Source organism: Chiroxiphia lanceolata, chromosome 23 (assembly GCF_009829145.1).
Source record: "Chiroxiphia lanceolata isolate bChiLan1 chromosome 23, bChiLan1.pri, whole genome shotgun sequence".
NCBI lineage: Eukaryota > Metazoa > Chordata > Aves > Passeriformes > Pipridae > Chiroxiphia > Chiroxiphia lanceolata.
The window spans coordinates 5,293,694-5,321,661 of NC_045659.1; the positions used below are offsets into that span (position 1 = coordinate 5,293,694).

The 27,968-nt window shown below is 60.4% G+C and overlaps 6 protein-coding genes across 11 annotated transcripts; 3 read left to right on the plus strand and 3 right to left on the minus strand.

Moving 5' to 3' along the window:
• Positions 1–48: 48 nt before the first annotated feature.
• Positions 49–4,637, minus strand: PANX3 (pannexin 3). Its single transcript, XM_032709675.1, has 5 exons — positions 3,489–4,637; positions 2,688–2,830; positions 2,385–2,599; positions 1,580–2,244; positions 49–737 (listed from the first exon to the last, which is right to left on the minus strand). The coding sequence occupies exons 1-5, from the start codon at positions 3,667–3,669 to the stop codon at positions 676–678; spliced, it is 1,266 nt and encodes a 421-aa protein (XP_032565566.1). The 5' UTR covers positions 3,670–4,637; the 3' UTR covers positions 49–675.
• Positions 4,638–4,733: 96 nt separating this feature from the next.
• RPUSD4 (RNA pseudouridine synthase D4) lies at positions 4,734–7,893 on the minus strand. Its single transcript, XM_032709676.1, has 7 exons — positions 7,723–7,893; positions 6,555–6,720; positions 6,139–6,340; positions 5,866–5,959; positions 5,641–5,791; positions 5,307–5,404; positions 4,734–5,186 (listed from the first exon to the last, which is right to left on the minus strand). The coding sequence occupies exons 1-7, from the start codon at positions 7,882–7,884 to the stop codon at positions 5,001–5,003; spliced, it is 1,059 nt and encodes a 352-aa protein (XP_032565567.1). The 5' UTR covers positions 7,885–7,893; the 3' UTR covers positions 4,734–5,000.
• A 77-nt stretch (positions 7,894–7,970) lies between these two features.
• On the plus strand, positions 7,971–13,581 carry HYLS1 (HYLS1 centriolar and ciliogenesis associated). Its single transcript, XM_032709564.1, has 2 exons — positions 7,971–8,095; positions 12,662–13,581. The coding sequence occupies exon 2, from the start codon at positions 12,686–12,688 to the stop codon at positions 13,424–13,426; it is 741 nt and encodes a 246-aa protein (XP_032565455.1). The 5' UTR covers positions 7,971–8,095; positions 12,662–12,685; the 3' UTR covers positions 13,427–13,581.
• Positions 8,246–22,567, minus strand: PUS3 (pseudouridine synthase 3). Of its 3 annotated transcripts, none has more exons than XM_032709562.1 (5): positions 22,469–22,567; positions 11,323–11,756; positions 9,683–10,236; positions 9,184–9,374; positions 8,246–8,587 (listed from the first exon to the last, which is right to left on the minus strand). In XM_032709562.1, exons 2-5 carry the CDS (start codon positions 11,707–11,709, stop codon positions 8,343–8,345), a joined length of 1,377 nt encoding a protein of 458 aa, XP_032565453.1. In that variant the 5' UTR covers positions 11,710–11,756; positions 22,469–22,567; the 3' UTR covers positions 8,246–8,342. The 3 variants fall into 3 exon arrangements, with proteins under 3 accessions (XP_032565453.1, XP_032565454.1, XP_032565452.1); XM_032709563.1 differs by lacking the exon at positions 22,469–22,567 and adding an exon at positions 15,731–15,773; XM_032709561.1 differs by lacking the exon at positions 22,469–22,567 and adding an exon at positions 15,702–15,761.
• DDX25 (DEAD-box helicase 25) lies at positions 13,855–21,649 on the plus strand. Of its 2 annotated transcripts, none has more exons than XM_032709560.1 (10): positions 13,855–13,870; positions 16,740–16,875; positions 16,962–17,054; positions 17,139–17,241; positions 17,884–17,998; positions 18,344–18,521; positions 19,093–19,330; positions 19,530–19,692; positions 19,804–19,992; positions 21,143–21,649. In XM_032709560.1, exons 2-10 carry the CDS (start codon positions 16,763–16,765, stop codon positions 21,205–21,207), a joined length of 1,257 nt encoding a protein of 418 aa, XP_032565451.1. In that variant the 5' UTR covers positions 13,855–13,870; positions 16,740–16,762; the 3' UTR covers positions 21,208–21,649. The 2 variants fall into 2 exon arrangements, with proteins under 2 accessions (XP_032565451.1, XP_032565450.1); XM_032709559.1 differs by lacking the exon at positions 13,855–13,870 and adding an exon at positions 15,863–16,022.
• Positions 22,382–27,851, plus strand: VSIG10L2 (V-set and immunoglobulin domain containing 10 like 2). 3 transcript variants are annotated; one of them, XM_032709556.1, is made up of 12 exons: positions 22,382–22,621; positions 22,703–23,056; positions 23,873–24,157; positions 24,837–25,112; positions 25,265–25,546; positions 25,835–26,095; positions 26,193–26,486; positions 26,570–26,872; positions 27,083–27,205; positions 27,279–27,303; positions 27,379–27,497; positions 27,583–27,851. In XM_032709556.1, the coding sequence occupies exons 1-12, from the start codon at positions 22,546–22,548 to the stop codon at positions 27,657–27,659; spliced, it is 2,475 nt and encodes an 824-aa protein (XP_032565447.1). In that variant the 5' UTR covers positions 22,382–22,545; the 3' UTR covers positions 27,660–27,851. The 3 variants fall into 3 exon arrangements, with proteins under 3 accessions (XP_032565447.1, XP_032565449.1, XP_032565448.1); XM_032709558.1 differs by lacking the exon at positions 25,265–25,546; XM_032709557.1 differs by having other exon boundaries at positions 22,566–23,056; positions 24,078–24,157.
• The last annotated feature ends 117 nt before the right edge of the window (positions 27,852–27,968 follow it).

The following is a 27,968-nucleotide window of genomic DNA, read 5'->3' on the forward strand; positions in this document are numbered from 1 at the left end:
AAATTTATGAAAAATGATTTTTAAGAGAAGCAGTAGGGAGCAGATGGGAGCTGAACCCCTCACTGCTTCTCCCTCTGCCCGTGGAGCTGGTCCTGGCTCCCTAGGACACCCCATTTCTCAGGGCATGGACTGCTCACCCCCACGGCAGGATGCTTGTGGGATCCAGGGATCAGCTTCCAGCTGCAGGGTAGAGGGGGGCAGAGGAGCTCTGCCAAAAACCCACAGCCAAAGACTAAGGCTGGGCTAGGAGATGGAGCTGCGAAGGATGTGAGTGCCTTCCACCTCCCTCTGTTGATAAACAATAAATAGTAAATAGTTAATAAACCAGCTTATTTTATTCCTGGATCCTTTTTTTCTTTCAGAGGAGTACCCTTTATTCCTCCATCCTCCCCCTCCTGCTGTAACAGCAGGGAAATTTGTGTGGAAGAGGCACACTGTGGCACCCAGTGCTTGGAATAAGAGAACCCAAGAGGTTCTGTACAAAACATTGATTGTTTAACCCTATTTTTCTGGAAAAATATACAGAAGAAGGGAAAGCCCAGTTGCAGGAAAAGCAGGTGGGCTCAGCCCAGCTGCCACATCACAGCTGTGTTAGAACCAGGGTAATGCACTCAAGCGATGCTGGAAAGAAGGATGTGGATCAAAGGGATCGCAGGATCCCAGCCTGCTCCTGGATCAGGCAGAGCCGAGTGAGTCCCGGGAGGGTTTTCCCATCGTTTCCACTCCAGGCTTCGGTCCTAGACAGGGCGGGAAGAGCAGGCAGTTATTTAACAGGGCAATGGCACACTGGGAGCTGGGCTTTCTCCAGCAGCGTGCGACTGGCCCATGAGCCAGGTGTGCTGGCCCCGCGGTTGCCATGGCAACGAGGATGTGAAATCCAGCTCGATCTGGGTGGTTTTTTTAAACCACAGCTCAGATTGTGTGTTCAGGGCCAGGAACAGAGCCCAGGCCTCCCAGCTCTTGCCTGCAGGGATGGGCTGCTTTACACAGCCTGGAAACCACTGCCATGGGCACTGGGAATCCCTGTGTGATCCCAAAGGAGGCACCCACCTCCCCAAAACCCAAAGCACATGGGAGAGGGAGCGGTGCAAGCCCCAGGGATGTGGCTCTCCCTTGGAGCCTGGCTCCCTCTGTGCACACAGCCCCACTGTGCCCACCAGTGCCATGCAAACGGGAGAAGGGAGCAGGCACGGCATCCTTGGTATCAGCCCCCCAGCATTTAAAGCTCCCAATCCCACTCCAGCAGGCTGAGCTTCCAAAAACAGGGACCCTCGTGGCCCTGCAGTTTGCCCAGAGCTTGGATTTAAGTGGCAAGCTCTCCGCTTTGCTGTTCCTATAGCAACTCCTGCCCACGCCTGGGATTGCAGTAATGTTACATCCCAGCTGCCAGAACCCTCTCCCAGAGCTGTCAGCCCTCACGGTGACCCCCAGCAGCCCCCCAACTACCCCCCAAACACCTCAATGTCTCGGCAAAGGGTTTAGGGCAGCGGTGGACGGATCCAGCCCCATTCCCGAGGTGGGATCTGGCAGTGTGGGAACCAAGAGGAAGAGGGAAGTTGTCTCTACCCAAAGAGCCTACCTAGGGCCGTGCCATTGGAGAGGGCTGTGCCACCCTCAGCCTCGGGGGTGCAAGCGTGGTGCTTGGGCTTGGTGGTCTCCAGCCCGGCCAGCAGCGTCATGAAATCGATGACGGTGTCGATGTCCTCCTTGTTGGCCGTGGTTTCCCTCAGGGCGCTGACGGCGTTGAGGCGGCCGAAGGAGGTCAGCTTGGAGATGTTGGCGCGGAGGAAGAGCAGGATGACGTTGAGGTCGTTGAGGGGGCAGGTGAGCATCCTGCGGCTGAGCAGGTCGAAGGCAGGCAGCATCTCGTAGACAGAGAGCAGCCCCTTGTCCCACTGGCAGAGCTGCAGGGCGTTGTAGATGACGACGGGGATAAGGAGGATGTAGACGCTGCCGACTGAGAGGCTGATGAGCTGGAAGATGGAGAAGAAGACCAACTTGCAGGGGATGAGTGGGGGGATGTGGGGCTCTGCCTGGAGCAGCCCTGTTTTGATGGAGCAGCTGAACTCATCCTGGAAGAAGATGTTGAGGTGGAGGAAGACCAGGTAGAGGCAGGTGGCAGCCAGGAACAGGAGCAGCAGCAGGTTCCTTAGGATGTAGATGAACGTCAGGGCGTGGGCGTGCTGCTTGCAGGTCAGGTACCGCTCCAGCAATGGGAACTCAAAATACCTCTCCCGGCGGGCCCTGGGGGCAGAGGGACACAGTGGGAGTGAGAGCCACCCCCCAAACCTCACTGCTTCACCCAAGTCCATCCTGGACACAGCCACAGCCACAACACCCCGAGGAGGAACTCCAAGGGCTGCGGTGACCCAGCAGGGCCTCACCTCTCGTACTCCTCCCAGAATTGCTCCGGCTCAGCGCTGGCCTGCTGGACCTTCCTCATGTGCTGCACCAGGCGCACTGAGCGGTTGTAGGATTTATCCAGCTCGTCGATGATGAAGAGCAGGTCGGAGTGCAGGGCGGGGGCGGCGGCGTAACGCCACAGCAGGTACGGCAGGTACATCAGCACCGCCACCACCAGCAGCGAGTAGGGGAAGACCTGGGCAAAGGGGACGAGAGGGCATTGAGGGTGTGGAGTGTGCACCCAGGTGGCACTTGGGGGCACCCAGATGTGACTTTGACCCTACCTTGAGAGCCCAGAGGGACTTGGTGACAGCGTGTCCCTCGGCATCGAAGCCGTGGTGGATGAGGGAGTCCCAGCAAGCCGTGTCGGCGTAGGCAGACTGCTTCCCCGTGAAGTTGGTGGGAGAGAAGCAGCTGATCTGGGAGCCTGGGGTGAGGAGGAGGAGGAGAGTGAACCTCAGCCATGGAGGGTGGAGGAGCATTCCACAGCCAGGAGGGTGATTACATCTAAGGCATCGCTTTGAATTAAAAAAGCCTTTTTCATGGTCATTTTGGAGCTGCTTTTCCTCACTGCTGCATTTCCAGCAAGGACTTTTCCATCTCTTCCCAAACACAAACCCTTTGTGCACAGTGGTGTGTACACGGTGCCGGGAATTAGAGACCAGCCAGACTGGAGTAAAACCAAATCCCCAGGGGAAGCAGCAGAATGTTGGCCGAGGCCAGATTTAGCCATGACACACCATCAATGCATCCCTCTGTGCTGCCAGCACCCTCCTCCTAAACAACCCCACGGCAGCCGAAGGTGCTGGGCACGAGCAGCTGAGGCTGGGCATCGATTCAGCACTACTCCTGGGGCACATGAACAGCCTCACACGGCTGTTCCTGGGCTTTCCCAGTGAACAGTGATCCATTAAAAACAATCAATAAACACCCATGACGCAGAACAGCTCCTAAAACAGGACCTCCAGTCTGCTCTGCCTTGGATCACGACATCAGCACAAACACAAGGGGTTTGCCGTGACAACCAAACCCCCGCTGGCGATTGCCCTCAGCCCAAAGATCCCTTTGGAAAAGCTGCGACTCACCAGCAGAGAACTCCCGGGCAAAAGCCAGTGAGACAAGGCAGAGGGGCAGCCCCACAGTGACAAACTTCAGCAGGCGATCGCTCGGCAGCTCCAGCCGCAGGCCCTTGGCTCGGGAACTGCCGGGATCCGGGAGCAGAGCGTCGGAGAGCATGTACTCGGCAGCCGTGTGCGAGAGGGACATTTTGAAGCGAGGAAGAGGAGACGCTGGCAAGTGCTGCTGGTGCCTGGCAGTTCTGGTGTCACCTGAGGTGTGACCAGCTCAGGAGGGAGTTGGCCGAGCTGAGGAGTCCCTGCCGAGCGCTGCGTCCGATGGCTGCGAAGGACAGCTCAGACAGGGCGTTAAATCGCCCTGAAATTACAGGGGAAGCCTTTTCACAAATAGAAATAGAAAATCCCACCCCAGCAGCCACGGCAGCGGGCTGGGGAGGCAGAGTTCCTCCTCAACAGCATTCCTCCCCGGCAGGGTTCCCGCCCGGCTGTGGCCGTTCCCGGCTCCCCGCGGTTTTACACCACTCTCTCATCAGCAGAGGGATTTCTGGCGCCGTGGCCCGAGGGCACAGGGGTGCCTGGCTATTTTCAGTGGGGAGGCAGGGGACAGGGCACTGCCCCAGGGAGAAGCCCCAGATACACAGTGGCCCCGTGGGGTACAAAGAATCCTTTCCATCACCCAAACCAGCTAGAGGGGACCTGCTGCCCCCCCTTAAGGTCCTGGCACAGGCCAGGAGTCACCAAACGAGGCAATTTTGAGGCAGAACAGCAGCTGCAATTCCCCAGATTGTCAGTCCCTCCTCTCACCTCCCTCTCGAGGCACAGGGGGAGGAATCTGGCTCCAAGGAAAGCTCCCAAGGGCAAGGGATCCCAATAAGAGGATCTAGAAACAAGGGATGGGGTAACTGGAAGGGGCGGTGGGACAGAGCAGTTTCTCCCAGGAGCACAGTCAGTGCCCAGAAATCCATGCTAACACTGCTGGCAGCACAGAGCAGGGGCAGTCCTGGAGCTGCTCAGCCCAGCCAAGCCAAGGAACTCCCCATGCAGTCTCTCAGCATAGTGAAAAAACTCCACAGTCGCTGCCAAATCGCACTTTCGATGGATTTTCCAATGAAGGGACTTTCCAAATCTGAGCTAAACAGCTCTAAAGGGAAAACTGACAGCTCCAATCCAGGAGGGGCTGCACCTGGTGTGCTCAAACCTGCCCAGGGACTGAGTCCCACCCGGCCTGAGCACAGAGACACACAACACCTTCCCTCGAGGGAACCGGAGCTTTTATTGCTCAGAGACAAGTCCAAAACATGGATCAGGCAGAGTCCAATGTCCACCTAGCCTCGTTTGTCTAAACTAGAGGCTCTTCAGTGTGCCCAGCTGCTTTCCTGTGCCAGAAGCACACACAGGCACCTGCTCTGAATCCAGCAACACCAGCCTACAGACTGTAGGCTTCACCCCAGCGCTGGCTCCAAGGCAGGCACAGCCACCGCCACGTGCTGGACATGAGGAGATAACCGGCCCCACTCCTCGTCAGTCCTTAGCAATGTCCAGTTCCAGCTTCTTCAGGGTTTTTTGGAAGAAGCGGGGTGGTTTGCAGACGAGGTCTATGGGCTGGCCCAAGGGCAGGCAGAGCCGGTGGGCGTGCAGGTGCAGGGGCAGGTGCCGAGCCTTGCTCTGCTGCAGCTTCAGCCTCCTCAAGGTGAGCACAGGAAGTTTCTGCAGCAAGGATGAAAACGTCCCTTCAAAACCCCAGCTCTTTAGCTGGGACATGAAATCCCCAGCCCACAGAGAGCTGGGGGACACAAGGGGCTGGATCCAGTGCAAGATCTGCCCTACCTGGGGTGCCAGCTTGCTCCAATGAGAGTATTTGTGATCCCCCAGGATGGGGCACCCCAAGCCATAGGCCAAGTGAACACGGATCTGGTGCTTCACCCCTGAGGAGAAAATAGAAAGAGGAGAAAAGTGACATCCAGCCGTGCCAGGCCTCACCTCCCACCCACCATCCTCAGTGCTGGAAAAGGCTGTGCTGAAATTGCCGGCAGCCACAGAACAGCTCAGCAGCAAACCATCGCCCCAGCGGGGCTTATTCCCAGAGCCTTGTCCCAGAAAGGATTCCAGTCATGTCTAACTATGAGTTGCCACTTCCCAGTGCTGCTCCTGGCCCCCTCACCGGTGATGGGCTGGAGCTCCAGCAGCGAGCAGGCGGAGGCGCCGGCCAGCCGGCGGTACCGCGTCACCGCGCTCTCGGCACTCCGGTTCCTGCGGATTTTCACCACCTTCCCATCCTCCGGACACAGGCGGTAGTTGGGAGCCAGCGTCATCTGAAGGGCAGTGAGAGGGTGAGCCAGGGGAGGCAGGAGGGAGTGCCGGGGGTGCCAGGCTGGAATGGGCTCACCTTGTAGTGCGACTGGTGGCTTTGCACCTCCTTCTCCACAATGGGGATCTCCACGATGCCCTCAGCAGGGTCTGGGTCCCCCAGGACAATCGCCCTGAGCAGGGAAAGCACAAGTCTGTGGGGTGTCACTCCTGCAGGAAGGGATCCCTCCCCTCAGCCCTCTCCCACCAAGCAGCCCTATAAAACGCTGCTGCCCCCACATCCTGAGGACTGTCCCCTCACCCCTTCCTCAAACCCCCTTCGCAGCCCCTTCTCCACCCAAACCCTTCCTACCAGTATATCTTCTCCACCTGACGGGTTTTGAAGAGCAGCCGGACCTTGTCCGCTGTCTCCTTGTTCCGTGCCAACACCATGACACCTGTGGTCTCCTTGTCCAGCCGGTGGCAGAGGTGGAGGGGCTCAGCTCTCATGTTCTCCAGCATCTTGGCCAAAATGGGCAGCACGTCAGCGATGCAGTTCTTGATGCCGGGGCCGCCTGTGTGACCCACAGCAGGGCAGTGAGGGGAGTGGTCACCTCCCCACACACCCTAAACCACCCCCAAGGTATTCTGGGGAGGGGAAGGCTGAGATCTGACAGTGACCAACACCCAGAAACCCTCCCTGGGAAGAGAAACCCCAGCACAGGGAGGACGGAGACAGAGGATCCTGTCAACGCCACGGAGCCGTTTCCACTCCCCCCTCTCCCTCACCATGCACGGGGAGCCCATAGGGTTTGTTGATCACCACTATCTCCTCGTTCTGGTACACGGTTTCCTGCTTGAGGATCTTGGCCAGGACGTTGGGGTGAACCCGCTGTAGCTGCTGGCTCAGCGCGGTGAGTTCCCGAAGCTGCCGCTGTGCTGGATCCTTGGGGATCTGAGGAGGGAACAAGACACTCAGCAGGGGATAAACGGCTCTTGGCTTTCACACAGAGCTCCAGTGGGACCTGCAGCAACTCACTCGCCTTCCGTGTGCGCCTGTGTCATGCCTGAGGGACAGGGTGGCATCCAGAGGGATCTGGACGAGCTCTAGCAGTGGCCCATGGGAACCTCATGGGGTTCAACAAACCAAGTGCTGGTGCTGCTCCTGGATTGGGGCAACTCCTGAGATCGATCCAGGCTGCGATGAAGGGATGGAGAGCAGCTCTGGGGGGAATGACCTGGGGGTGCTGGTGGGTGAGAGGCTGGACATGCCCTGTCCATGTGCCCTGGGCTGATCCCACAGCGTGGGCAGCAGGGGAGGGGGAGATTCTGCCCCTCCGTCCCCTCAGGTGAGACCCCATCTGCAGAGCTGCCTCCAGCCCTGGGATCCCAGCACAGGAAGGACGTGGAGCTGCTGGAGCGAGTCCAGAGGAGGCCATGGAAATGCTCCAAGGACTGGAGCCCCTCTGCTCTGGAGCCAGGCTGGGAGAGCTGGGGGGGTTCACCTGGAAAAGGGGAGAGTCCAGGGAGACCTGAGAGCCCTTTCCAGGGCCTAAAGGGGCTCCAAGAGAGCTGGAGAGCGACTCTGGACAAGGGCCTGGAGGGACAGGACGAGGGGGAATGGCTTCCCACTGCCAGAGAGCAGCGTTAGATGGGATACTGGGAAGGAATTCCTGGCTGTAAGGGTGGTGAGGTCCTGGTACAGGTTGCCCAGAGAAGCTGTGGCTGCCCCATCCCTGCAAGTGTCCAAGGCCAGGCTAGACAGACTTGGAACAACCTGGTCTAGCGGAAGGTGTCCCTGCCCACAGCAGGCGGTGGGATGAGATGGGCTTTATGGTCCTTTCTCCCGCTCCATCCCGGGATGCACCGTCCGAGCCCGCTCCCGGGACGCCCCGCGCGAGGCACGCCGGGAGTTGTAGTCCAGCCCCTAAGGCCCAGCCAGTCGCTCCCCGCTCACCTCTCGCCGCTGCCCCGCGCTGCTCCTCAGCCGCTCCGCCAGCTCCTCCGCTCGCAGCCCTTCGGCCTCCCGCACGCTCCCGCTGAGACCGCGCACCGCCCGGGCCAGCCCCGCACCGCCCCGCCGCCAACACTGCCGCGTCGTGCCGCCCGCCGCCGCCATCTTCCTGCCCGCTTCCCCGCGTGCCCCCGCCGGCCAATGGCGGCGGCGCGGGGGCGGCGCCTTGGAGGGCCTGTCCAATGGGGAGGGGCAGTGAGCTGAATGACAGCCGCGCCGCCCAATGGCAGCGGGGCGGGGGTGTTTAAACGGCGACAGCGGTTGCGGCCCGTAACGAAGCGGCGGGAGCGGCGCAAGCGGCGCGGCCGAGCCGGAGGTACCGGGGGCGATAGGGGTGGGGGGCCAGCCCAGTAACCCAAAATAACCCAGTGTAACCTCAGCAAGCCTCCCTTTGCTGCCCCGCTGCGAGTTGACGGTGCTGCGCCTCCCTCCTTCCCTCCTCTCCCAGGGTAGGACACAGCACTGCTACAAGAGATTTCTTGAGATTTATAAAAAAACAGCACCGAAGAAACGCGCTTTTTTTCCCCAATAACAGTAATAAAAAGAAGTGCCGAGGCGCCCCGTCACTCGGTGTCCACGCAGACCCTCTTGGGCGGCTGCTCGGGGGCTGCGCTGCTGCCCCGCTTGCCCTCGGGGGGCTCCTGGTCCCCGGGCACCCCCGGCCCCCGGGGGGGGTCGATGCGGCCCCTCCGCACAAAGTGCTCGATCCGAGCCTCCAGCCCCTCGCACCGGGGCCGGGACAGCAAGGGCTTGTAGGTGCGGGCTTGGACCCCCTCCACGAAGCTGGTGACCAGGCTGCTCCCCGGACCTGTGACATCACGAAGAAATACGTTTAATTACCCCCTTATTTCATTTTTTTTTTTTAACCAGTTACCCCTCTAGTTCATTATATACGTAGCCTTAAGCTGCGCCAGGGAAGGTTTAGGCCGGACTTTATGAAGAATTTCTTCACAGAAACGGTGATTAGATGTTGGAATGGACTGCCCAGGGAGATGGTGGAGCGACTGGCCCTGGAAATACTCAAGGAAAGACTGGATGTGGCACTCAGTGCCGTGGTCCAGTTGACATGGTGGTGATCGGTCACAGGTTGGACTTGATTTCAGGTCTTTTCCAACCTAATTGATTCTGTGAATCCCAGAATGGTTTGGGTTGGAAGGAACCTTAAAGACCATCTTGTTCTGCCCCCTGCCATGGGCAGAGACACCTTCCACTAGCCCAGGTTGCTCCAAGCCCTGTCCAACCTGGCCTTGGACACTTCCAGGGATGGGGCAGCCACAGCTTTTCTGGGCAACCTGTGCCAGGGCCTCCCCACCCTCACAGGGAAGGATTTCTTCCCAATATCCAATCTAACCATGCCTGCTGGCAGTGTGAATTCCAACGTGTTCCCTCAAACTCCCCCCTTACCTTTGCCAGTGGCCATGGGAGCAGTGTCCAGCCCTGCCAACATGTCCCGAAGCACGTGGGTTTTGACGGCGTGGCTGGCCCAGAGCTGCTGCAAGTGTGTCACGTTGAAACCCTGCACCTCTGGGTCGTAGAGCCACTGCAGGTCTGGGAACTCGCAGTCGTACAGGACCAGGGGGAACTCGACTGCCATGCTGGGGACAAGGACAGGAGGTGGGCCCACAAAAAGGCCTAAGAACAGTGGATCTGCCACAGCCAGCCCTGCCCTTTACTGAACTCCCTTTCCCAATAAAAGCTGACTTAATTTTCACCAAATACTGAGGACTAAAGCTATTAAAGCTTTGTCTGAGAGCAAGAAAACAGAGGTCCTTATGGACACATCCCAGGCTGGCAGCCTACTTCCATGCTGGGAGACTGCTCCATGTGCTGGCAGGGACGTGGCTCGCCAGCAGCACTCCGGGTGCAGCCATCGCTCCGTCCGGTTTTCCAGAGCAATCCCTACCTGTACTGCGGTTTCCGGGGGTTCTTCTCCACGTCCAGCAGTTCGTCGATGATGTCCGGGCTCTCCATGCCCTGGCCGATGAGGAAGAGCACGGCCATCATGCAGCGGACCTGGTGGTACAGGAACGCCTGCCCCGTCACCTCGAACTGGCACAGCCGGAAGGGATCCCGCGGCCCGGATTCTCCCCCTCTCTCCACCCACGTCACGCGGGCGCTGAGGATCGTCCTCTGGAAGTTGAGCACCCCGTTGGCCACGTCCATCTTGCAGAGGTTGCGGAAATCGTGGGTGCCCACGTAGCGCTGGGCGGCGCTGTCCATGAGGGCCACGTCCAGCTGGGCGCAGGGGAAGAAGTACCGGTAGGTGCGGCGCTGGCAGCTGAAGCGGGCGCTGAACTCCGGCGCCACGGGGGCCCAGGCCAGCACCCGGATGTCGGGGGGCAGCACCCTGTTCAGGATGTGGGTGTAGCGGAGCTCCTCCCGCTGCCCCTCGCCCGCGTGCCCGTTTTGCTGCTGCCCCTCTGGTGGCAGGCTGGAGCGGAGATCCAGGGAAATCACCTGCAGAGACGAGTAAAAGCCAGGATTAGAGCGCGGATGGATGGGCGCAGCGGCGTGTGGAGCCAAGTCTTCCTACACCTCTGGGAAATAAACCCAGAATCTCCTACGGATGAAGGTGGCTTCAGTCGGGTGATCCTACCATGGAGCTGCGAGTGCCTCTGCTGAGGAGCCGAGCAGATGCCACAGATTCCATTAATAAAACAGGGAAAGTTGCAGGCTGCCTACGTAGCACAGTCTCGGAACAGCTTCAACTTTAGTCACTGGGTTTGGGTTATAATGTGCTTTTTTTTTTTTTTTTTTTTTTTTTTGAGCTGGAGGTGATGACTTGAAGGCAGTAACAGCCTGGCTCGCTTGGAAACCTGGTGTAGGAACAAGTTCATTCCCAGCACAGGTGCCATGTGCTGAAACAGCACAAGAGGAGGCACCAAGTGCCCTGATTTCGTGCGGTTCATCCTGCCATGGAGAGCAGAGCAGCCACTCGAGGCCAAACCTATGCCAGCTCTGCTTCCTGCACCAGGAGGGAAGGAAGGAGAGCGGCCCAATGGTGAAGCCACCACAGTTGTGTTCTCCCCAATGGCTCAGCCAGCCGGGTGGCTCCGTGCCCACTGAGCAGGCCAGCTCCATCCCCTCCCTCCAGCTCCCACTCCCACGCTCCCTTCCGCTGGCTGCAGCTCCTCTCAGACCCTTCTGTGCAGGAATTCAGCTGCCTGATGCTGCAGGAAGGGAGCCAATTTCTGGGGATTTTGGTGGGATTGGAGAGTTAAATCAGCTGAGGGCCCTGCCAAAGACAGGGCATCGCCCCTTTTTGGGCAGCGCTGAGATACTGGAGAAGCTGCAGCCTAAAGCATGTTTTATCCTCCTAAAGCAGGGCCCCAGAAAAGAACTTGAACTAATATGGGGGACAAAATAGGACTAAAACGCTTCAGGGCTCTGAAACAGTCTTTCCATATGCAGGAAAGCCATTGCCAGGCTCATTTCCAGGGGTAAGAGCTGATGGCTTTTAAAGAACAAATCCAAGCTGTGCTGTGGGACAGCAATCCCACTGGATCTCCATCCCACCCGGGAAAACCCCCAGGAGATGCTGACCTGCCCAAAGGCGCTGACTCCCTTGTCCGTGCGCCCGCAGCGATGGTAGTTGGAGGTCTCTCTGCTGTCCACCAGCCGTGTCTTCTTCAAGGCTTCAAAGAGCTTCTCCTCGATGGTGTTGGGGGTGTTCTCCTGGCTGGCAAAGCCCTGGTAGCCCCAGCCCAGGTAGGCGATGCGCAGTGCCACGTGTCTGCGGCCGTGCGCGCTGAAATCGAAGGGCCTTTGTTGGCGTCTTTTGGCTTTCCCGGGGGCCAGAGCAGCCTCTCTCCTCCCAGTGCCCTCCTTGTCATCCTGGAGCTTCTCCTGCAGCCGCTTCACCTCCGCTTCCAGCTCCTGCACCCTCCTCAGGAGCCCCTCGTGGTCAGCAGCCGTGCTCCCCTCGGCCATAGCCACTGCCCTGGAGCATCAGTTTGTTGCCGGTGGATCCTTGGGATCTGCAGGGAAAGAAAAAAATGGTGGATTTACATTTTTATGTGGTTTTTATTGCACCTCTAGGCTGGCTCTGCAAAATAACCTTTATCCACGGAGTCGGTTTCTATCATCTGAGCCCATGTTCCCAGTGGAGCAGGGCCACGGGGGCTCAACTCTGGCAGCCTTCATCTCACTCCAGTCTCTTTTTTTGGAGTCTTTAATCACTCCTCTTCCCCCAGCCGATGGGATCTGCTCCGTCAGCGCAGCACGTTCCCAGAGAGCCGTCACGGAGCCTTCTCACTTTCACACCTGCATCCCGCTGCAGACAGCGCGCTGACGGCTGCCACTCATCCCGCCCTGCCATCTGCTCCCGCCCTTCCCAGCGCCACCAGGGGCTCCTGCAGCTCTTCCAACCCACCTAAAGATATCCTAAGCCTGTGCTGGGAGTGGGACCTGTGTCCGGATCCCTCTTTGTCACAGGGCTAGAGGTTTACTCGAGGTTTACTATCACCAGACTCATAAGCGAGCATCCAAACATGCTGTGCTGAGCCTCCTCCTCCTCTGCAGAAGTAGAACACCCTCTCTGATATCCCTGGATTTAGTGTGGATTTAGAAGCACAGGTACAAGGGGAAAACCATTAATCTCTCACCCAGTGCACGGAACTTGCCCTGTGTTTGTCAAGCAGGACTTAACTGACCACATAACTAAATCTAGTGGAGTTTTCCAGCAGGAATTAAGGGCTTGTGTTTCTGTTACTGTAGGGAAGAGCCTTCTGCTGGCGGTAGGAGGTTCAGCAGTGCTCTGAGAACATGTTCAACCTAAATCAACACCCCTGAACCCAAACATTTGAGTCTCGGAGCCCCTTTTGACACCTTTAGCCAGTTTGAACATGCTGCAAGACATTAACCCTGGTTTCTTTTTCTGCAGAATCCACCCGGTTTGGTGGGAATCATGGAGGGGACATCGGGCGCCTGGGGGGGAGGCAGCGAGGAGCTGGCGCGTCCCCGTGACGACCCCTATGCCGATGCCTCCATCGTTTGTGGGGCACAGGCAGACCTTCCAGTGCTTTCTGAGGATCAGAGGCAAAACAGGAAGTTGGTGATGAAGAGGAAGGTGCTGAGGCACAGACCCGACGGAATGGCGGAGATCTTCGATGAGTCGGTGGACAACGAGCCGGGGTGCAGTGCCGAGCCCAGGTGCGGTGCCGAGCTGTGGAATACGGGGCGTTCCAGGGTTTTTATGGAGGACACCATCTCCGAGGGGGAAATCAGCAGCGAGGACCTGGAGGAGTGCATGCCCTGTGATGAGGAGTGGTTCCTTGAGGACAGCCCCTGCTCTCTCCTCGAGGATCTTGGGAGACGGAGCATGTCTCGGCACTCCGCTCGGGTGGGATCGCCTACGTCCTACATTCTTCCGCAGGTTGGCAGACGGAAGAGAACCGACCCAGTGGCCAAATTCCACGGATACAGACAAGACTGGGAGAGATACAGCTTCCCGGGGGAGGATCCACACGATGATCTGCGCTGGGCCATGCGGAGGCAGATGGCCCAGCCGGGAGAGCCGCGCCGGGCACCCAAGCGCCTCGTGCCCAACACGTACGTGGTGCCCACGACCAAGCAGCGCGACGCCCTGCGCTTCGGCGTGCGCCGGGACCTGGCCCAGTGCCTCATGCCCCGCAAGGACGCCTCCTAGAGCCACAGCCCCCGCTCCAGCACCACCACTTTCCCCTCCTCAACATCCTCCATCACCTGGAAAATCCCCTCGCCGCGTTGCAGTTCTGCTGTGGAGGAGGTTTGATTTGCGATGTCTCGGCAGCGTCTTTTCCTTTAATAAAGCATCTGCAAACATTCCTTATCGTGCTGTGGGTTTGTTAGAAACTCCACAGGCAGCATCTGTTATTCCAGACTTATCCCTGCTCCACCAAACTCTGCTCCCTTGGCCTTATTTTACCTCATTTTTAAAATAAGGGAGCTTTGGAATGGAAGTGAGGTAGTATTAGTGTTATTACTATTATTAGTGTTAATTTTTTTCCCAGGTATAGGGATGGACTGAAAACATGGCAGTTCTGGCGCAGGAAAAAGTCCCTAAAAGCTGAGTGGGATGGCTGGAAAAGGGAGCAGGGAGGACAGGACACAGGTGACAGCTGCAGCCTGGAGCTCTGTGTCCAGCTCCCACCAAACCTCCTCTGGATGTGACCCCAAATGGGAAACACACAGGCCTGTGTGGTTACCCCACACTGGGGGGGTTTTGGCACCCCAGGGACCTTCCAGGGTTGGGGTCCCTGGCTCTCCAGCACCCTGCGGACCCCCATCCACCTATGAAGGGAGTTTTGTCTCCCAGAACCTTAGAGACTTCCCCCCAAATGCTATGGGGGACAGCACCCCCACCCTACAGGGCCTCTGCTCCTTCAGCACCCCATAAAACCCTATGGGGTCTCTGTCTGCAGCAGGGGACCCTCCCTGCTCCATGGTTCCTGTGCCCAAAACCCCAGGGACTCCCCAAAACCCTATGGGGTCCCTGCATCTCCATCACCCTGGGGATACCCCTCCCCTTCTGGTGTCCCTGTCTCCAGCACCCAATGCGGGGGTCCTTGTCCCCAACACCCCAGAGACCACCCCAAAAACCCTATGGGATCACTGCATCTCCATCACCCTGGGGCACCCCTCACCTCCTGACCATAGGATCATAGGCTGCTGACCCCCACCTTATGGGGGGGCTCCCTGTCCTCCAACACCCCAGGAAGCCCCCAAAACCTATGGGGTCCCTGCATCTCTATCTACCTGGGGACAGCCCTCCCCCCTTGGTGTCCCTGTTCCCAGCATTTGGCGGGGGGGAGTGTAGTCCCTGTCCCCAACACCTCAGGGACCCCCCAAAAACCTATGGGGTCCCTGTCTGCAGCAGGAACCTGTCTGCACCTTCCCTGCACTACCATCCCTGTTCCCAACTCTTCAGGGACTCCCACTATCCTATGGGACACAAGGACCCACAAAACAAAATGGGGACCAGGGTTGGCACCCTATGGGGTCCCTATCTGCAACAGGGGACCCTTGCTGTCCTATGATATCGCTGTCCCCAACTCCCCAAGGACCACCCTATAGTGAGGGGGTTCCTATTCCCCAGCACTGCAGGGACCCCTCAAAAAACTATAGGGTCCCTGTCTGCAGCAGGGGACCTTCCCTGCTCCACAATCCCTGTTCCCAGCTCCCCCAGGAACCCCCACCCTATAGCGGGAGGTCTCTCTCCCCCAGCACTCCAGGCATCCCCCCAAAACTCTACGGTGTGCCTGTGTGCAACAGCAGGAACCCCCCCCCGCCCTACGGGGTCCTTTAAACTCTCCAGGACCCTCCACCCTATAGTGGGTGCTCTCTGTCCCCCAGCACTCCAGGCATCCTCCCAAAACTCTACAGAGTGCCTGTGTGCAACAGAAGACCCTCCCCGCCCTATAAAGTCATTCTCCCCAACTCCCCAGGGACCCCCACCCTATAGTGGGGCAGGGTCCCTATCCCCCAGCACTGCAGGGACACCCCCAAAAAACCTATCAGGTCCCTGCCCTACGGGGCCCCTGCCCACAACTCTCCAGGGACCCGCCACCTTATAGTGAGGGGTCTCTGTCCCCCAGCACTGCAGGCGTCCTCCCAAAACTCTATGGGGTCCCTGTCTGCAGCTGGGAACCTTCCCTGCTCCACAACCCCTGGCCTCAGCTCCCCAGGGACCCTCCACGATATAGTGGGGGGGGGTCTCTGTGCCCCAGCACTCCAGATATCCCTCCAAAACTCTGCGGTGTCCCCACAGAGGACCCTCCCCGCCCTATGAGGTCGCTGTCCCCAACTCCCCAGGGACCTCCACTCTAGGCAGGGGTCTGTGTTCCCCTGTTCCCCCAGTCCCGCCGGTCCCCGTCCCCTTTCCCCATCTCTGTCCCCATCCCCGTGCCATCCCCGTCCCTCGAGCTGTACCCGTCCCCCGTACCCGTGCCCCGTGCCGTACCTTTCCCCGCACCGTCCCCGCTCCCGCCGGTGCCGGATGTTCCCGCCCCGTCCGGCGCCGCGGGCGCTGTGAGGCGGCTCCATGGCGGAGGCGGGGCGCGGGCTCGGCAGGTTCGGCCCGGCGGGCCTTGGGCCCGGCCTGCCCTGCCCCTGGCCCGCGGCCCCGCTGCGCCGCCCGCCCTCCCGCTTCGCCGGGCTCGCCTGCCCTCAGCTGCACGGCCGGGGCCCGGCCCGCGGGCTCGGCCCCTTCCCCGCGCCCCCCGCGCCGCCGGCGCTCGGGGCCGAGGAGGAGGACGAGGAAAGAGGTGGGTCCCGGAGCCCCCCGGTGAGCACGGACAGGCACCCCCCTCCCCCGGGGCTGCAGGGGAGAGGGTTCAAATCACTGGCCTGTCGTTATAAGGCCTTTATATATAAAACAGCAGAAGTTCCGCCTCGGCGCGAGGAAGAACTTCTTTCCGCGGAGGGTGGGACAGGCCGCCCCAGGGAGCTCGTGGATTCTCTCTGGAGACCCAGACGCACCCGTGTCACCTGCTCCAGGTGACCCTGCCTGGGCAGGGGGGCTTGGACTGGGTGGTCTCTACGGGCACTGACAGAAAATGGAGCTGCACAGAGTTCGATTTCAGGACTTGTCCACTGATCCTTTTCGGTGTTCCCCTTTTATTCATGTTCTCTCGTAAACGGCACCTGGTGTTTTTCTTTAGTTAACCAGAATTCCCAGGATCGTCCTAAACCAGTGCCTCGATCCTGCACATTCAGCTCACATCATGTGGTGGCTGTGTTCAGCCACAAGAGAAAAACACACGTGTGTCATGCAGACCGTTCAAAGTGGTTTTCCACTTTGAGAAACACAACATTCTCTCTTTCAAAGCACTTACCCAAGGTCGATCCTCCCTTTCAATTCCAATTAGCTAAATGCAGGTGCAGAGTGGCTCTGCTTGCTCCCACAATCTCCAGAGGTCCCTCGCAGCCCTAACGATTCTGCCATTCCACTTTGTGTTATTCCACTTGCTGCCTCTCCCCAGTGCCGCTGGCGGAGATCTCGCTGATGAACAAGCTGATCCACACGTCCCTGGTGGAGTCCGACCAGCACGTGGAGATCCTGCAGCGGGACCCCAGCTCCCCGCTCTTCTCCGTCAAGACCTTCGAGGAGCTGCCCCTGTGAGTAGCCACAGCCCCTGGCCTTGCTAAACGCCAGCGCCACTGGCCGCCCTCACACGGGCCCTTGGGATGCTTTATTTCCACAGGAAGAGGGAGCTCTTGCGGGGGGTTTACATGATGGGCTTCAACAGACCATCCAAAATCCAGGAGCAGGCTCTACCGCTCATGCTGGCGTACCCGTGAGTAGGAACGAGAGCCCCGGCTCCGCGTGGCATCCCGGTGCTCTGACCCCTGCGCTCCACTAAGCTGCCTTTGCCTTGCAGGCCCCAAAATCTGATTGCCCAGAGCCAGTCAGGGACAGGGAAAACAGCAGCTTTTGTCTTGGCCATGCTGAGCAGAGCCAATGCCAACGAGAAATACCCGCAGGTAACGCAGGACAGGGAGAGCTGATGCAGGAGGGGTTGGCCCAAGTGCCCAGAACGCTGCCGGGGCCAGAGCTCCAGGCTTTGTCCCTGTCTCTGTGTGGCTTCACCCAGTGGAGGGGGATGACAAACCCCCAGGGGCTGTCACTGTGGCAGGTAGGACTGAAAGCACAGTGCCTGTCCCAGGGAGGCACTTTGACTTGCCAGGGCAGATCAATCCAGGCTTCATTTGCCCTGGAATTTAAATTTTGAGGAGCAGCTGTAGACACTGCTGGTTTTCTGGTGGCTCAAACGCCCCCAGTCCCCTCTCTGGGTGCAGAATCAGCTTTGCCTGCTGGTTCCTGCCATGTAACATCTCCTCTCACGTGCATGGGATGACTGAACCAGGGTGCAGGAATGAGCTGCGCTGTGCTTCCAGAGGGGAATTTCCTCCTCAAAAACAGCGACAGTGGCTTCCTTCTGCCCCCATGGCTGGAGCTGGGAACACAGCTCCCAGACCTCCAGCCATGCCCAGCTGCCCAATCCCCTGTGCCTCAGTGCTCTGCAATGCTGCTGTGCTCCTCTTGCTGTCCCTGCCCTCGTTGCCAGCCCAGCGTGTCCCACCCCGGGCCTGACAGCTCCCTCCTCTCCTCTCCTCTCCCACCAGTGCCTCTGCCTGGCTCCCACCTATGAGCTGGCCCTGCAGATTGGGCAGGTGGTCCGGACCATCGGGAAGTTTTGTACTGACATCAAGGTGAACTACGCTGTCCGGGGAAACCGAAGTGAGTCCAGCCCAGCACAGCTACTGGCACTGCCCTGGGAGTGGGAAGGGAGCACAGAGATCCCCCCTTAGAGCCCGGAGCTACCAGGGATCACCCAGATCTCCATGAAGGCCAATAAAGTAGTGTCTGTGTCCCCCTCGCCTGCTGAGGAGGCTTTTCCACCATCTCTGGCTGCTTCTAGACTCCCCCTTCCCACATAGGGCTGGTTCCCACCCCAAAGGCTGCAGGGAAGTGTCGTGATGACCCCTGGAAGGCATCACTGAGCAGCCAGAGCCTGACTGACCCAAGGGGAGCAGCAGAGAGCTCCGAGCCTGGAGGCACCAGGTGCGTTTTTCCCTCTCGCAGTTCCGAAGGGCACGGTGCTGGAGGAGCAGATCATCATCGGGACGCCGGGCACCACGCTGGACTGGTGCTTCAAGCAGCGCATCCTGGACCTGACGAAGATCTCCTTGTTCGTGCTGGATGAGGCCGACATCATGATCGACACGCAGGGCCTCTCCTGCCAGAGCATCCGCATCCACAGGTGAGTATCCCTGATGGCTGGCATCCCGCTTCCCTGCCTTCAGACATGGTGCTGAGGGGGCTTGTGGAGGGGTCCAGCTTTCCCTAAAACCACGTCTGCTGGACACATGGCAAGACTTTTATCTTCCTTACCTTTCCTTTGAGCTGTTGCAGCTTAGAGAATCATGGAATGGCCTGGGTTGGAAGGAACCTTAAAGCCATTCCAACCCCCCTGCTGGGGGCACAATGTCTTCCACTAGCCCAGGTTGCTTCAAGTTCCGTCCAACCTGCCCTTGGACACTTCCAGGGATAGGGTAGCCATAACTTCTCTGGGCAACCTGTTCCAGTGCCTCACCACCCTCACAGCAAAGAACTTCCTCCTCATATCCAATCTAAACGTCTTCACTTTCAGTGTGAAGCCATTCTCCCTTGTCCTGTCACTCCAGGCTCTTGTAAAAAGTCCCTCTTCATCTCTTTTGTAAGCCCTCTTGGCTTCCCTTTCCATTGCAGACCACACAAAATCAGCTTAGAGTTTATGTCCTCCTGGACAGAAGCCACTCACTGGGACTGAGGAGGCCTTTTTCCTGTCACAGGGCTCTTCCCAAGAGCTGCCAAGTGCTGCTGTTCTCGGCGACCTTCAAGGAACCCGTGCGGGCCTTTGCCGAGCGGATCATCCCCGACCCCATCGTGATCAAGCTGCGCGAGGAGGAGCTCACGCTGAGCAACATCAGGCAGTACTTCATGGTGTGCCAGAACTCAGAAGAGCAGTACAAGGCCCTCTGCAACCTCTACGGCAGCTTCACCATCGGCCAGGTCATGATCTTCTGCCAGGTAACACCCCTGCCCAGGAGAGCCCCACACTGGCCCTTGGGCCAGGAATGGGTCCTTCTGCGGTGGGGACACGGGGGGACAAGACTCCCAAAACAAGACCCCAAGGGGGTGTTGAAATTTGCTGGGAGGTCCCTCAAAAGGAGCAGGGGATTTGGGAGGGGGGGCTGTTCTGGGCCTCAGCCTCTCCCCGTGTGCCCAGACCCGGAGGCTCGCGGACTGGCTGTCGGAGAAGATGAGCCGGGACGGGCACCAAGTGGCCACGCTGACAGCAGAGCTGACGGTGGTCCAGCGGGCCAGCGTCATCCAGCGCTTCCGCGAGGGCAAGGAGAAGGTCCTCATCGCCACCAATGTCTGCGCCAGAGGTATCCTGGGAAACCCATCATCCCTGGAAACACACCAGGCCCGCGGTTCTTCCATGTGGATGCCATGGGAGGAGGCGATCCCTTTCCACAGCCCCTTTCCCTTTCTTCCAGGAATCGACGTGCAGCAGGTCACCACCGTGGTGAACTTTGGCCTCCCCAGGGATTTGGATGGAGAGCCGGATTTTGAGACCTACCTGCACCGGATTGGGAGGGCGGGACGCTTCGGGCACCGCGGCATCGCCTTCAGCATGGTGGAGAACGAGACCGTGGAGCTCGTGCACAAGATAGAGGAGCATTTCCGTGAGTATCCATGTGGATCCACTGCTCTGGGGCGCTGGACTGGGACTGTGATACTCCCTCTTGAACCTTGCAGGGCTGCTCCTCTCTCCGAGGCTCATCCCTCTGGGAACGGGTGACAGATGCAGCTTTTAGGGTGATGTTTTGCTCCCCAGCAGCCAAATTTTTGGAGAAACAACCCCACAGATTGTGTGCAACTCACAGGGGACATTACTAGCACCCAGGATGCCTTAGAACCTCCTATTTTTCCCCTCCTTCAGGCATTTTTTCTGCCTTTCCCTGCAAATCCTTGTCCCAGGGGACCTGGTGCTGTGGCTCAGCTCAGCCCTGGCTGTGGGACAGGAGCTGGCAGCTGTGGAAATCTTTCCTGAGTGGAAATAGATTGTCACTTGTCAACATCAAGAGGATTTTCATGGGATTTGCCAGATGCCGTGGCTGCACCAATTGCTTTTTGAATGCCGGTGCCTGTCATCCCAGTTATTTTTAGGGGAAAAAAAAGAGTTATGGAAACCTTTTGGAGGGCAGAAAGTGCTGTTCCTTCCTCAGCTCCGGCCTTGGAGCTGCTCAACCCTCTTGGTTCCTTTAAATTTCCACTTGTCCTTTAAACACCGAGAGAGCCTGTGGTGGACACCAGGCAGGGAAGACACGAGCCAAATAGTCCAACAAAGGTTGTCCCCAAGCAGTAGAAGCAATGAGCAGCTGGAATAACTGGGGTGTGGATGAGGCTGACCACAGCCATGGCCAGAACGAGCCAAAGGACCCCAGTGTGAGGGTGAAAATCAAACGGGATGAACTCCTGGCGATCTGACTTGTGCTTTTTCACATCATGATGTTGGGATTCGAGGACATGAACCTTCCCTGTCCCGTGTGGCTGTGGAGGTGGGAGCAGGGAGCAGGAGCATGTCCACAGGCTGAGCCTGGTGTGCTGCTGTTGCAGGGCCACCTCTTGCTCTTGCTGCCATGCCTTGGCTGCTGCCCTGACCCTGTTCCCCTTGTGCTTCCTCCCAGCTGATTTCCCGGTGGAGGGAGATGCCGCAGTGAGCACTCCAGGAGCTTCTCAGCTGGCACAGGGCACACAGGCAGTGCAGACACCAGCTCAGGGGGGGACACGCTCTGTTCTCACCTCCTGACAACAGCTCTTTCCTTCCTTCAGAGACCATGATCAAGCAGCTGGACCCGTACGACATGGATGAGCTCGAGAGGCTTGCAGCTGAGTGAGGAGCGGGGATTCACTCCCCCAAATCCAAGTTCTGGTTCATGACAGGAGGAAAAGTTACAGGGGAAAACTTCCCGGTTCTCTTGTGTTCTGAAGCTGTTGAGTTTTGTTGTGTTGCCTGAGGGGAGGCCGGGGCAGACCTCATCCCGCTAGATGGCAGCAGGAATCCACCGCTGCCATCCCGAATCCCGGGGCCGATATCCAAGTGTTTGGGGTCCTGGTGGTGCAGGGAGCGAGATTGGACCCCTGGAGGTCTGAAATTCAAATGTTCGGGGTCCCAGCAGTGCGGAGAGAGTTGTTGGACCCTGGGGTCCCAAAATTCAAGCATTTGGGGCCCCAGCAGTTTAGGGAAAGAGGTTGGACCCTGGGAGCGGCTTGTCCCCAGCCCAGGGCTGTGTTTGTGCCTTTGTTAATCTTTAATAAATAAATGGTTTGTAATCCTCAGGGTGGGTCCTTCCTTAGCAAAATCCCCTGAAATTTATCACCGCTGGAAGGAGGGTTGTGTTGACAATGGTGGCGTTTCCCAGATCGGCCACTGCCCTCCACTCCCCTCATCCAAGTTTCTTCCCAAGCCCGACCTGCAGGAGCACAAAACAGACCAGAGCACCGCTGGAGGCACGTGGCAGCGGGAGGGGAGCCTGGCCCTGGCTCTGCAGCCCCTCACCACCAGCTTTAACCCCTTTGGGGCATTTCAATGCCCGAAACCTCTTTGCGGGAAATCCCGCGTTCAGTGTTAACGGTGTGATTGTGGTAACGGGCAATTAATTCTAGTTAAAGAATCGGGGAGGGGATGAGAGATGCAGGTCGTTTTCCAGACTTTCCTGGGTGTTGCCAGATCCCTCCCCCACGTGCACCCAGAAATCCCCCCTCCGGGGCTCTCCGGCCCCCCGGCATTGCGTTACGGCGCGGCCGCCCCCATGAATGTTTGATGGGCCGGGGCTCGGCAGGGAGCGGGAGATGAAATATCAAACCCCACTCCTGGCCCGGCTTCCCTGGCTCCAAACCCCCCGCCTTCGATCGCGGCGGGGTGGCAGCGTATCTTCCCCCTCCTTTAGCCAAAAAAAATTGGGTGGGGAAAGGATGGACTCAGGAATTCAATTCCCCTGCATGGGGAAGGCGAGGATGCTGCCATTCCTTCTGCAAGCATGCCCGTCCTCAGCCCCGAGATTGCAGGGGCTGAGGCAGCAGCAGCGGCGTCGGGTTCCCCCCTGCACCGCCAGGTTGATAAATAATTAACGGTTAATCAGGGCTGGGCCTAATTACCCGGGAGTAACCGGAGAGGAGATGGGGCCGGAGAGCACAGCCCTGCTTCAGGCAGTGCCGGTGCCGGACATGGCGCCATGGAGCGTGGCCGGGCAGTGCCGCCGCCTTGGAGGGGGCCCTGGATCCTGTGCCTGCTGCCAGCGCTGGCGGGGGGTGAGCAGGGACCCCTCCCCACATTCCTAGGCCGGGGGGCAGGCAGAGTCCTGACCTGATGGACACGGTGCCCCGGGGCAGGGCAGCCGCTGGTGGCCGGCGAGGCGGCCTACGAGGAGTGGCAGGTGACGGGCGTGCGAGGCCGGGCGGTGGAGATGAGCTGTGGGCTGGTGGCCGCGGCCCCGCCGGCCGTGGTGTTCTGGAGCTTCACGCCACGGGGAGAGGGGCCGCCGCGGGCCGTGGCCGTGGGCTCGGGCCGGGACGTGGTCGTGGCCCCCGGCACGGGGACGCTGGGCCGGGTGACGCTGCGCAACGGGACGCTGGAGCTGCGGGAGCTGCGCGTGGCTGCCCAGGGCCGCTTCCTCTGCCAGGGGCTCTTCCCGGAGCGGGGCCGGCTCCGCGTGGGATACGCCGCCGTCCTCCTGCGTGTCCTGGGTAAGCCCCCGCCGTGGCCACCCTGAGGGGCCCTGCTGGCCATCAGTGGCTGTCATCGTGCCCCCCTGCACCACGGTCAAGCAGCCCCTCGCCCAGTAGCCAGCAGAGCTGTTCACTGGCCAGTGGAACACCCCACTAGTGAACAAAGGGCTCCACCTCTCAGTAAAGCGTGGCACTAGCCAGCATAGTGCCCTGCTAACCAATGAAGGGCCCCAATTGCCAATGGAGAGCCCCACTAGCCAACAAGGTGGCTCACTAGCAAGTGTAGCACCACACTTGCCAACAAAGCACCCCACTAGTCAGCGGAGTACCCTGCTTGCCACTGTAGTCTGCCACTAGTCAGCAAAGTCCCCCACTAGCCAACATAGCACCCCACTAGCCAATATGGCATCCTACCAGCCAAGGTAGCTCAACACCAGCCAACATAGAACCCACCAGCCAACGAAGAGCCCATCAGCCAACCCAGAGCCCCACTAGCCAGCCCAGCACACCACTTGCCAGTGAATAGTGCATTCCCCTTGCCCCCAGCCAGTGTAAACCCCAACTAGCCAATGTAGCAGCCCACTAGCCACCCCCATTTCCTTGCCCTGGCCACCCCAGCAGCCCACCACCCTTAACTGGTCTCAGCAGCCACTCCACCCAGGCCCCACGCCCACAGCCAGGATGCTCCTCACTAGCCCATAGGTGTCCTCACTAGCCATCCTACTGGCTGCTGCAGCACCAGTTGATCAATCATCCGGACTGGGAGGGGGGAACGGGAGGGCCTTGAAGGGGTCCTGCTGTCTGTGGGTCCTGCTCACAGCTCAGTGTCCCCAGTGCCCGTCTCCAAGCCCTTCGTGCGGCCGACGGCGGCGGCGGCGGCGGAGGGGGCGGCGGTGGCCCTGACGTGCACTGTGCGGGAGGGGACGGAGCCGCTGAGCTTCTCCTGGCAGCACCAGGAGCCCCGGGGGGGTCCCTCAGTGTCCCCCGCGGGGCTGAGGGGCTCCGGGGCAGAGCTGAGCCTGACGCCTGCCAACCGCAGCCACACGGGCTGGTACCTCTGCACCGCGAGCAATGAGGTCAACAGCCACACCAGCGAGCCCGTCTACCTGGACATCGTCTGTGAGTGCCCCGGGCACTGCCCTCATGGGGGCCTCAGCCACCAGCCACCAGCTGGGGGGGCATCTTCGGGGCTGGAGATGCCAACATGGCACATCCATGGCATGTCTGTGGCCACCATGATGCTTCCATGGTATGTCCATAGCATGGCCATGGCCACCAAGCACCCTGCCACCAGGGCACATCCATAGCTACCGTGGTGCATCCATAACCACAGTGGTGTGTCCATGGACATCACATACCCTGGTACTGGGATGCTTCCACGGCCACTGTAATGTGTCTATGGCTACCATGGTGTGGCATGTTGCCACCATGATGTATTCATGGCCACCGTATGCCCCACCATCATGATGCCTCCATGGCCACCATGGCCTGTCCATGGCCACCATAACCTGTCCATGGCCACCATGACCTGGCCACTGTGTGACCACCATGAGCCATGCTACCAAGGCGTGTCCATGACAACCATGCACCTTGCTACCTCCATACCTCCAAGGCCACCATGGCACATCTGTGGCCACCAAGCACCACAGTATGTCCATGGCCACCCACCCCCATAGTGGGCCCTTTCTAAGGAGGTTTCACTGCCCCGTTTCCCACCAAGAGGAGGATGCCCCAGGGAAGGGCTGTGTCCCCTCTGTGGGGCCAGCCCCGTGGCTAAAGGACCCCCATGTGCCCGCAGACGGCCCCGACGAGCCGGCCATCAGCGTGGAGCCCTTCTCCCCCGAACAGGGGGGCTTCTCCGCGGGCGAGCGGGAGGATGTGGTGCTGAGCTGCCTGGCTCCCTCCAACCCCCCCAGCCGCTACGTCTGGCTGCACAACGGTACCCAGGTGCACGTTGGCCAGACCTACGTCATCGCCGCCATCGCCCGCGCCCAGGCGGGCACCTACACCTGCCTGGCCGAGAACACCCACCTGCAGACCCGCACCCAGGCCACCATCGTCCTCACCGTGTACTGTAAGTAACCCTGCAGAGGGGGGGCCGGCGGGGCCCCCCCGGGGTGAGATGGACCAACGCAGCTCCCTGGTGAGGATGTGGGTGTGAGGGGCAGTTTGAGGAGGGTTGGGGGGGAGCCCCCGGCCTCCCCCAGCGCTGATGGTCTCCTGCAGATCCACCAGCCGGGAGCCCCAGCTGCTCTGCCCTGGCCACCGGTGACCTGCAGGATGTGGCCCTGCGGTGCCGCTGGCTGGGGGGCTTCCCCCTGGCCCAGCTGCGCTGGGTGGGCTCCCTTGAGGAGGAAAAGGAGGAGGAGGAAGAGGGGGTGATGGGGACCAGTTTTTCCATGGCCACCAGGATCCAGCCAGGGGCAGCCACAAGGAACGGCAGCTCCTTCTCCTGCCTGGCCTCTCACCCCGCGCTGCCGCAGGGGGCTGCATGTGGGACCACCCTGTGTGAGTGATGATGGGTCCATCTGCCCCCCAAGCCCCTTCCTGACCTCCCGTGTCACCCCAGAGCCGTGGTGACTCCGTGCCATGGCCACACCACGGGATGGGCACCCCAGGGTGCTGTTGCCTTTGCTGGGACATCCAGCACCCCCCGCTTGCTCCAGAATGGGGGTCCACACGGTGCAAAGCCGCGCAAAAGCCCCCCATGCCCTTGGCGGGGGGTAGTATCTGCTTTTTGGGGGTGCTTTGACGCAGCGCGGCAGTGCCCCGCCCCGACACCGCGCCATCCCGCAGGGGTCCCGCCGGGCAGCCCCACCTGCGCGGCAGCGGCCACCAAGGGTGACGAGTACGTGATGCTGCAGTGCCGGTGGGAGGGGGGCACGCCCCCCGTCACCCTGCAGTGGAGGGACGGTGGGGGCCGGGCCCTGGGGGACCCCACACCCTCCACCGCCGTCCTGGTGCTGAGCACCGAGGGCAGCCTTGGGGGCCGGGAGTTCGTCTGTGCGGCCGCCCACCCGCTGCGGGCCCCCGGCGCCGACTGCCGCCTGCGCCTGGGTAAGCCAGACCCGTCCCCGGTGCTCCCACCGTGCCACAGCGGGAGTGATGGGGTGGCACGTCCCTGCCCACATTGTCCCTCCTTCTCGCCGAGCAGAGGTCCCCGATCTGGAGGCGGCGAGCGAGGTGGCGGTGCTGGAGGGCGGCGAGGCGCTGCTGACCTGCCGGCAACGTGGCACCAGCGCCAGGCTCAGTGCCACTGTGGCTTGGTACGACCCCAGGGAGCGGGAGGTGACACAGGGGCTGGCCAAGTACCGGCTGGAGCAGGGAGAAGCGTGGCTCAACCTCACTGTCCTGGATGCCGAGTGGCCGGGGGACGGCGGGATCTACCGCTGCACCGCGACCAACGCCGTGGGCACCGCCAGCCTCCCCGTCCGCCTCCGCGTGGACCGTGAGTCCTGGCAGGGCTAGGGAGGTCCCCCAAGGTGGGGTGGGGGCTTCAGCCCCCTCCTGCCGGGTGCCATCTCTCCGCAGGGTACCCGGCCCCCCCCAACGTCACCATCAGCAAGCTGCGCTACACGCGGGCGCGCACCGAGGTGCAGCTGGAGTGGCGGACGCAGGGCACCGGCAACCTCACCGGCTTCGTGGTGCAGCGGCGCCAAACCAAGAAACCCCTCCGAGAGGCGCCCAGCCCCTGGGAAACGGCCGCTGGCAACATCGAGCCCCACTCCCGCGACCGGCGCCTGGGGGGGCTGGACCCCGCGGTGCTCTATGCTTTCCGCGTCCTGGCCGTCAACCACCGCACGGCCGGGCACCCCTCCGAGGTGCAGACGCCAGGTGAAGTGGGCAGGGGCTGCCGTTCCATGGGGGCAGAGCAGGGTTTGAGTGGAGAAGGGCAACGTTTCCATCCTGGTGGAGCTGAGGAGCTGAGTGCGAGCAGCCGTCAGTAGGTTTTCAGAGCGAACAGGCACAGCCTCGCACGGTCCCTGGCGTTTCTGGGCTCTGCCCGTCCCTGCTGCCTGCCATACTCCCTCTGCTCTCTTCCAGCTGAGCCTCCCTTCGAGGCCTACCCGGCGGTGACGGGGGCGGCGGTGGCCGGGATGCTGGTGGCCACCGCAGCGTCACTCCTGGCCGTGCGCTGCATCGCCCGCCACCGGGAGACTCTCCCACGTGAGTGCCAGCCCTGGGGGGCTTGTGGGCTGGAGCCTTGACCCCCGCACCTCACATCTTTCTGTCTCCCCAGGGCTGCACGACCTGCTCTTCCGCACGTGAGTGCCCAAATCCCTCTGCCCCGCTGTTCCCCCGCCCTGGCGCCAGCGAGACCTCGCACGTCCCTCCCCCAGGGCCGGTCCTGGCGCCCAAGAACCCGTGGACACGCCGGAGGATGCTGAAGCAGCCGCGAGCGGGGAGGAGGAGACAGCACCAGCACCGGGAGAAGTGCCTGCCCCCAGCACAGCAGCAGGTACCCGCACCCTGGGGCGAGCCGAGGGCTGAGCCACCCGCCCCGGTGACACCTGGTGTCACCGGGGCTCTTCCACCCCTTGCAGAGCCGCTCTCGGCACCGCCAGGCACCGCCGATGACCCACCAGCTGATGTCACCATCACCGCGACGGCGACGCCGTGACCACTCCGGCTTTTTCCTATTTATTTCCCTTTGCTCCTCTCGTCCCACACCAGGGGACGGCAGCGCCCACCCACCTGTGTCACGTCAGGCTGGGAGGCAGCTGGCTCCGAGTGCCGCACCAGGAGAAAGCCCCTCTGGCTCAGCCTCGGGCCTGCAGTTACCGCTGGAGCTAAAATAAATATTTAGGCTACAATAAATAGTTTCTCACCGATGGCAGAAAAAATCCCTGAGGGTCGAAATGCCGCCCTCAGGCCCAGGGCTGGCGTTGGATGGGGATGCTGCTCTGGGACTGTGCTGAATTTTCTGTGG

What these genes read in the sequence shown, in the direction of transcription:
- PANX3 (XM_032709675.1), bottom strand. Translation starts at nt 3,669, where the DNA reads ATGTCCCTCTCGCACACGGCTGCCGAGTACATGCTCTCCGACGCTCTG. An exon ending in AGTCCCTCTGGGCTCTCAAG is followed by an intron (nt 2,600 to 2,687) that starts GTAGGGTCAAAG and finishes CCCTTTGCCCAG; the next exon opens with GTCTTCCCCTACTCGCTGCT. An exon ending in TTCTGGGAGGAGTACGAGAG is followed by an intron (nt 2,245 to 2,384) that starts GTGAGGCCCTGC and finishes CTCTGCCCCCAG; the next exon opens with GGCCCGCCGGGAGAGGTATT.
- RPUSD4 (XM_032709676.1), bottom strand. Translation starts at nt 7,884, where the DNA reads ATGGCGGCGGCGGGCGGCACGACGCGGCAGTGTTGGCGGCGGGGCGGT. An exon ending in CTATGGGCTCCCCGTGCATG is followed by an intron (nt 6,341 to 6,554) that starts GTGAGGGAGAGG and finishes TGGGTCACACAG; the next exon opens with GCGGCCCCGGCATCAAGAAC. An exon ending in GGAGCAAGCTGGCACCCCAG is followed by an intron (nt 5,187 to 5,306) that starts GTAGGGCAGATC and finishes TCCTTGCTGCAG; the next exon opens with AAACTTCCTGTGCTCACCTT.
- PUS3 (XM_032709562.1), bottom strand. Translation starts at nt 11,709, where the DNA reads ATGGCCGAGGGGAGCACGGCTGCTGACCACGAGGGGCTCCTGAGGAGG. An exon ending in GAGTCAGCGCCTTTGGGCAG is followed by an intron (nt 10,237 to 11,322) that starts GTCAGCATCTCC and finishes TCGTCTCTGCAG; the next exon opens with GTGATTTCCCTGGATCTCCG. An exon ending in CCCCGGAAACCGCAGTACAG is followed by an intron (nt 9,375 to 9,682) that starts GTAGGGATTGCT and finishes CCTTGTCCCCAG; the next exon opens with CATGGCAGTCGAGTTCCCCC.
- HYLS1 (XM_032709564.1), top strand. Translation starts at nt 12,686, where the DNA reads ATGGAGGGGACATCGGGCGCCTGGGGGGGAGGCAGCGAGGAGCTGGCG.
- DDX25 (XM_032709560.1), top strand. Translation starts at nt 16,763, where the DNA reads ATGAACAAGCTGATCCACACGTCCCTGGTGGAGTCCGACCAGCACGTG. An exon ending in CACCAATGTCTGCGCCAGAG is followed by an intron (nt 19,693 to 19,803) that starts GTATCCTGGGAA and finishes CCTTTCTTCCAG; the next exon opens with GAATCGACGTGCAGCAGGTC. An exon ending in CAAGATAGAGGAGCATTTCC is followed by an intron (nt 19,993 to 21,142) that starts GTGAGTATCCAT and finishes TCCTTCCTTCAG; the next exon opens with AGACCATGATCAAGCAGCTG.
- VSIG10L2 (XM_032709556.1), top strand. Translation starts at nt 22,546, where the DNA reads ATGGAGCGTGGCCGGGCAGTGCCGCCGCCTTGGAGGGGGCCCTGGATC. An exon ending in CATCGTCCTCACCGTGTACT is followed by an intron (nt 25,113 to 25,264) that starts GTAAGTAACCCT and finishes GGTCTCCTGCAG; the next exon opens with ATCCACCAGCCGGGAGCCCC. An exon ending in CCACCGGGAGACTCTCCCAC is followed by an intron (nt 27,206 to 27,278) that starts GTGAGTGCCAGC and finishes CTGTCTCCCCAG; the next exon opens with GGCTGCACGACCTGCTCTTC.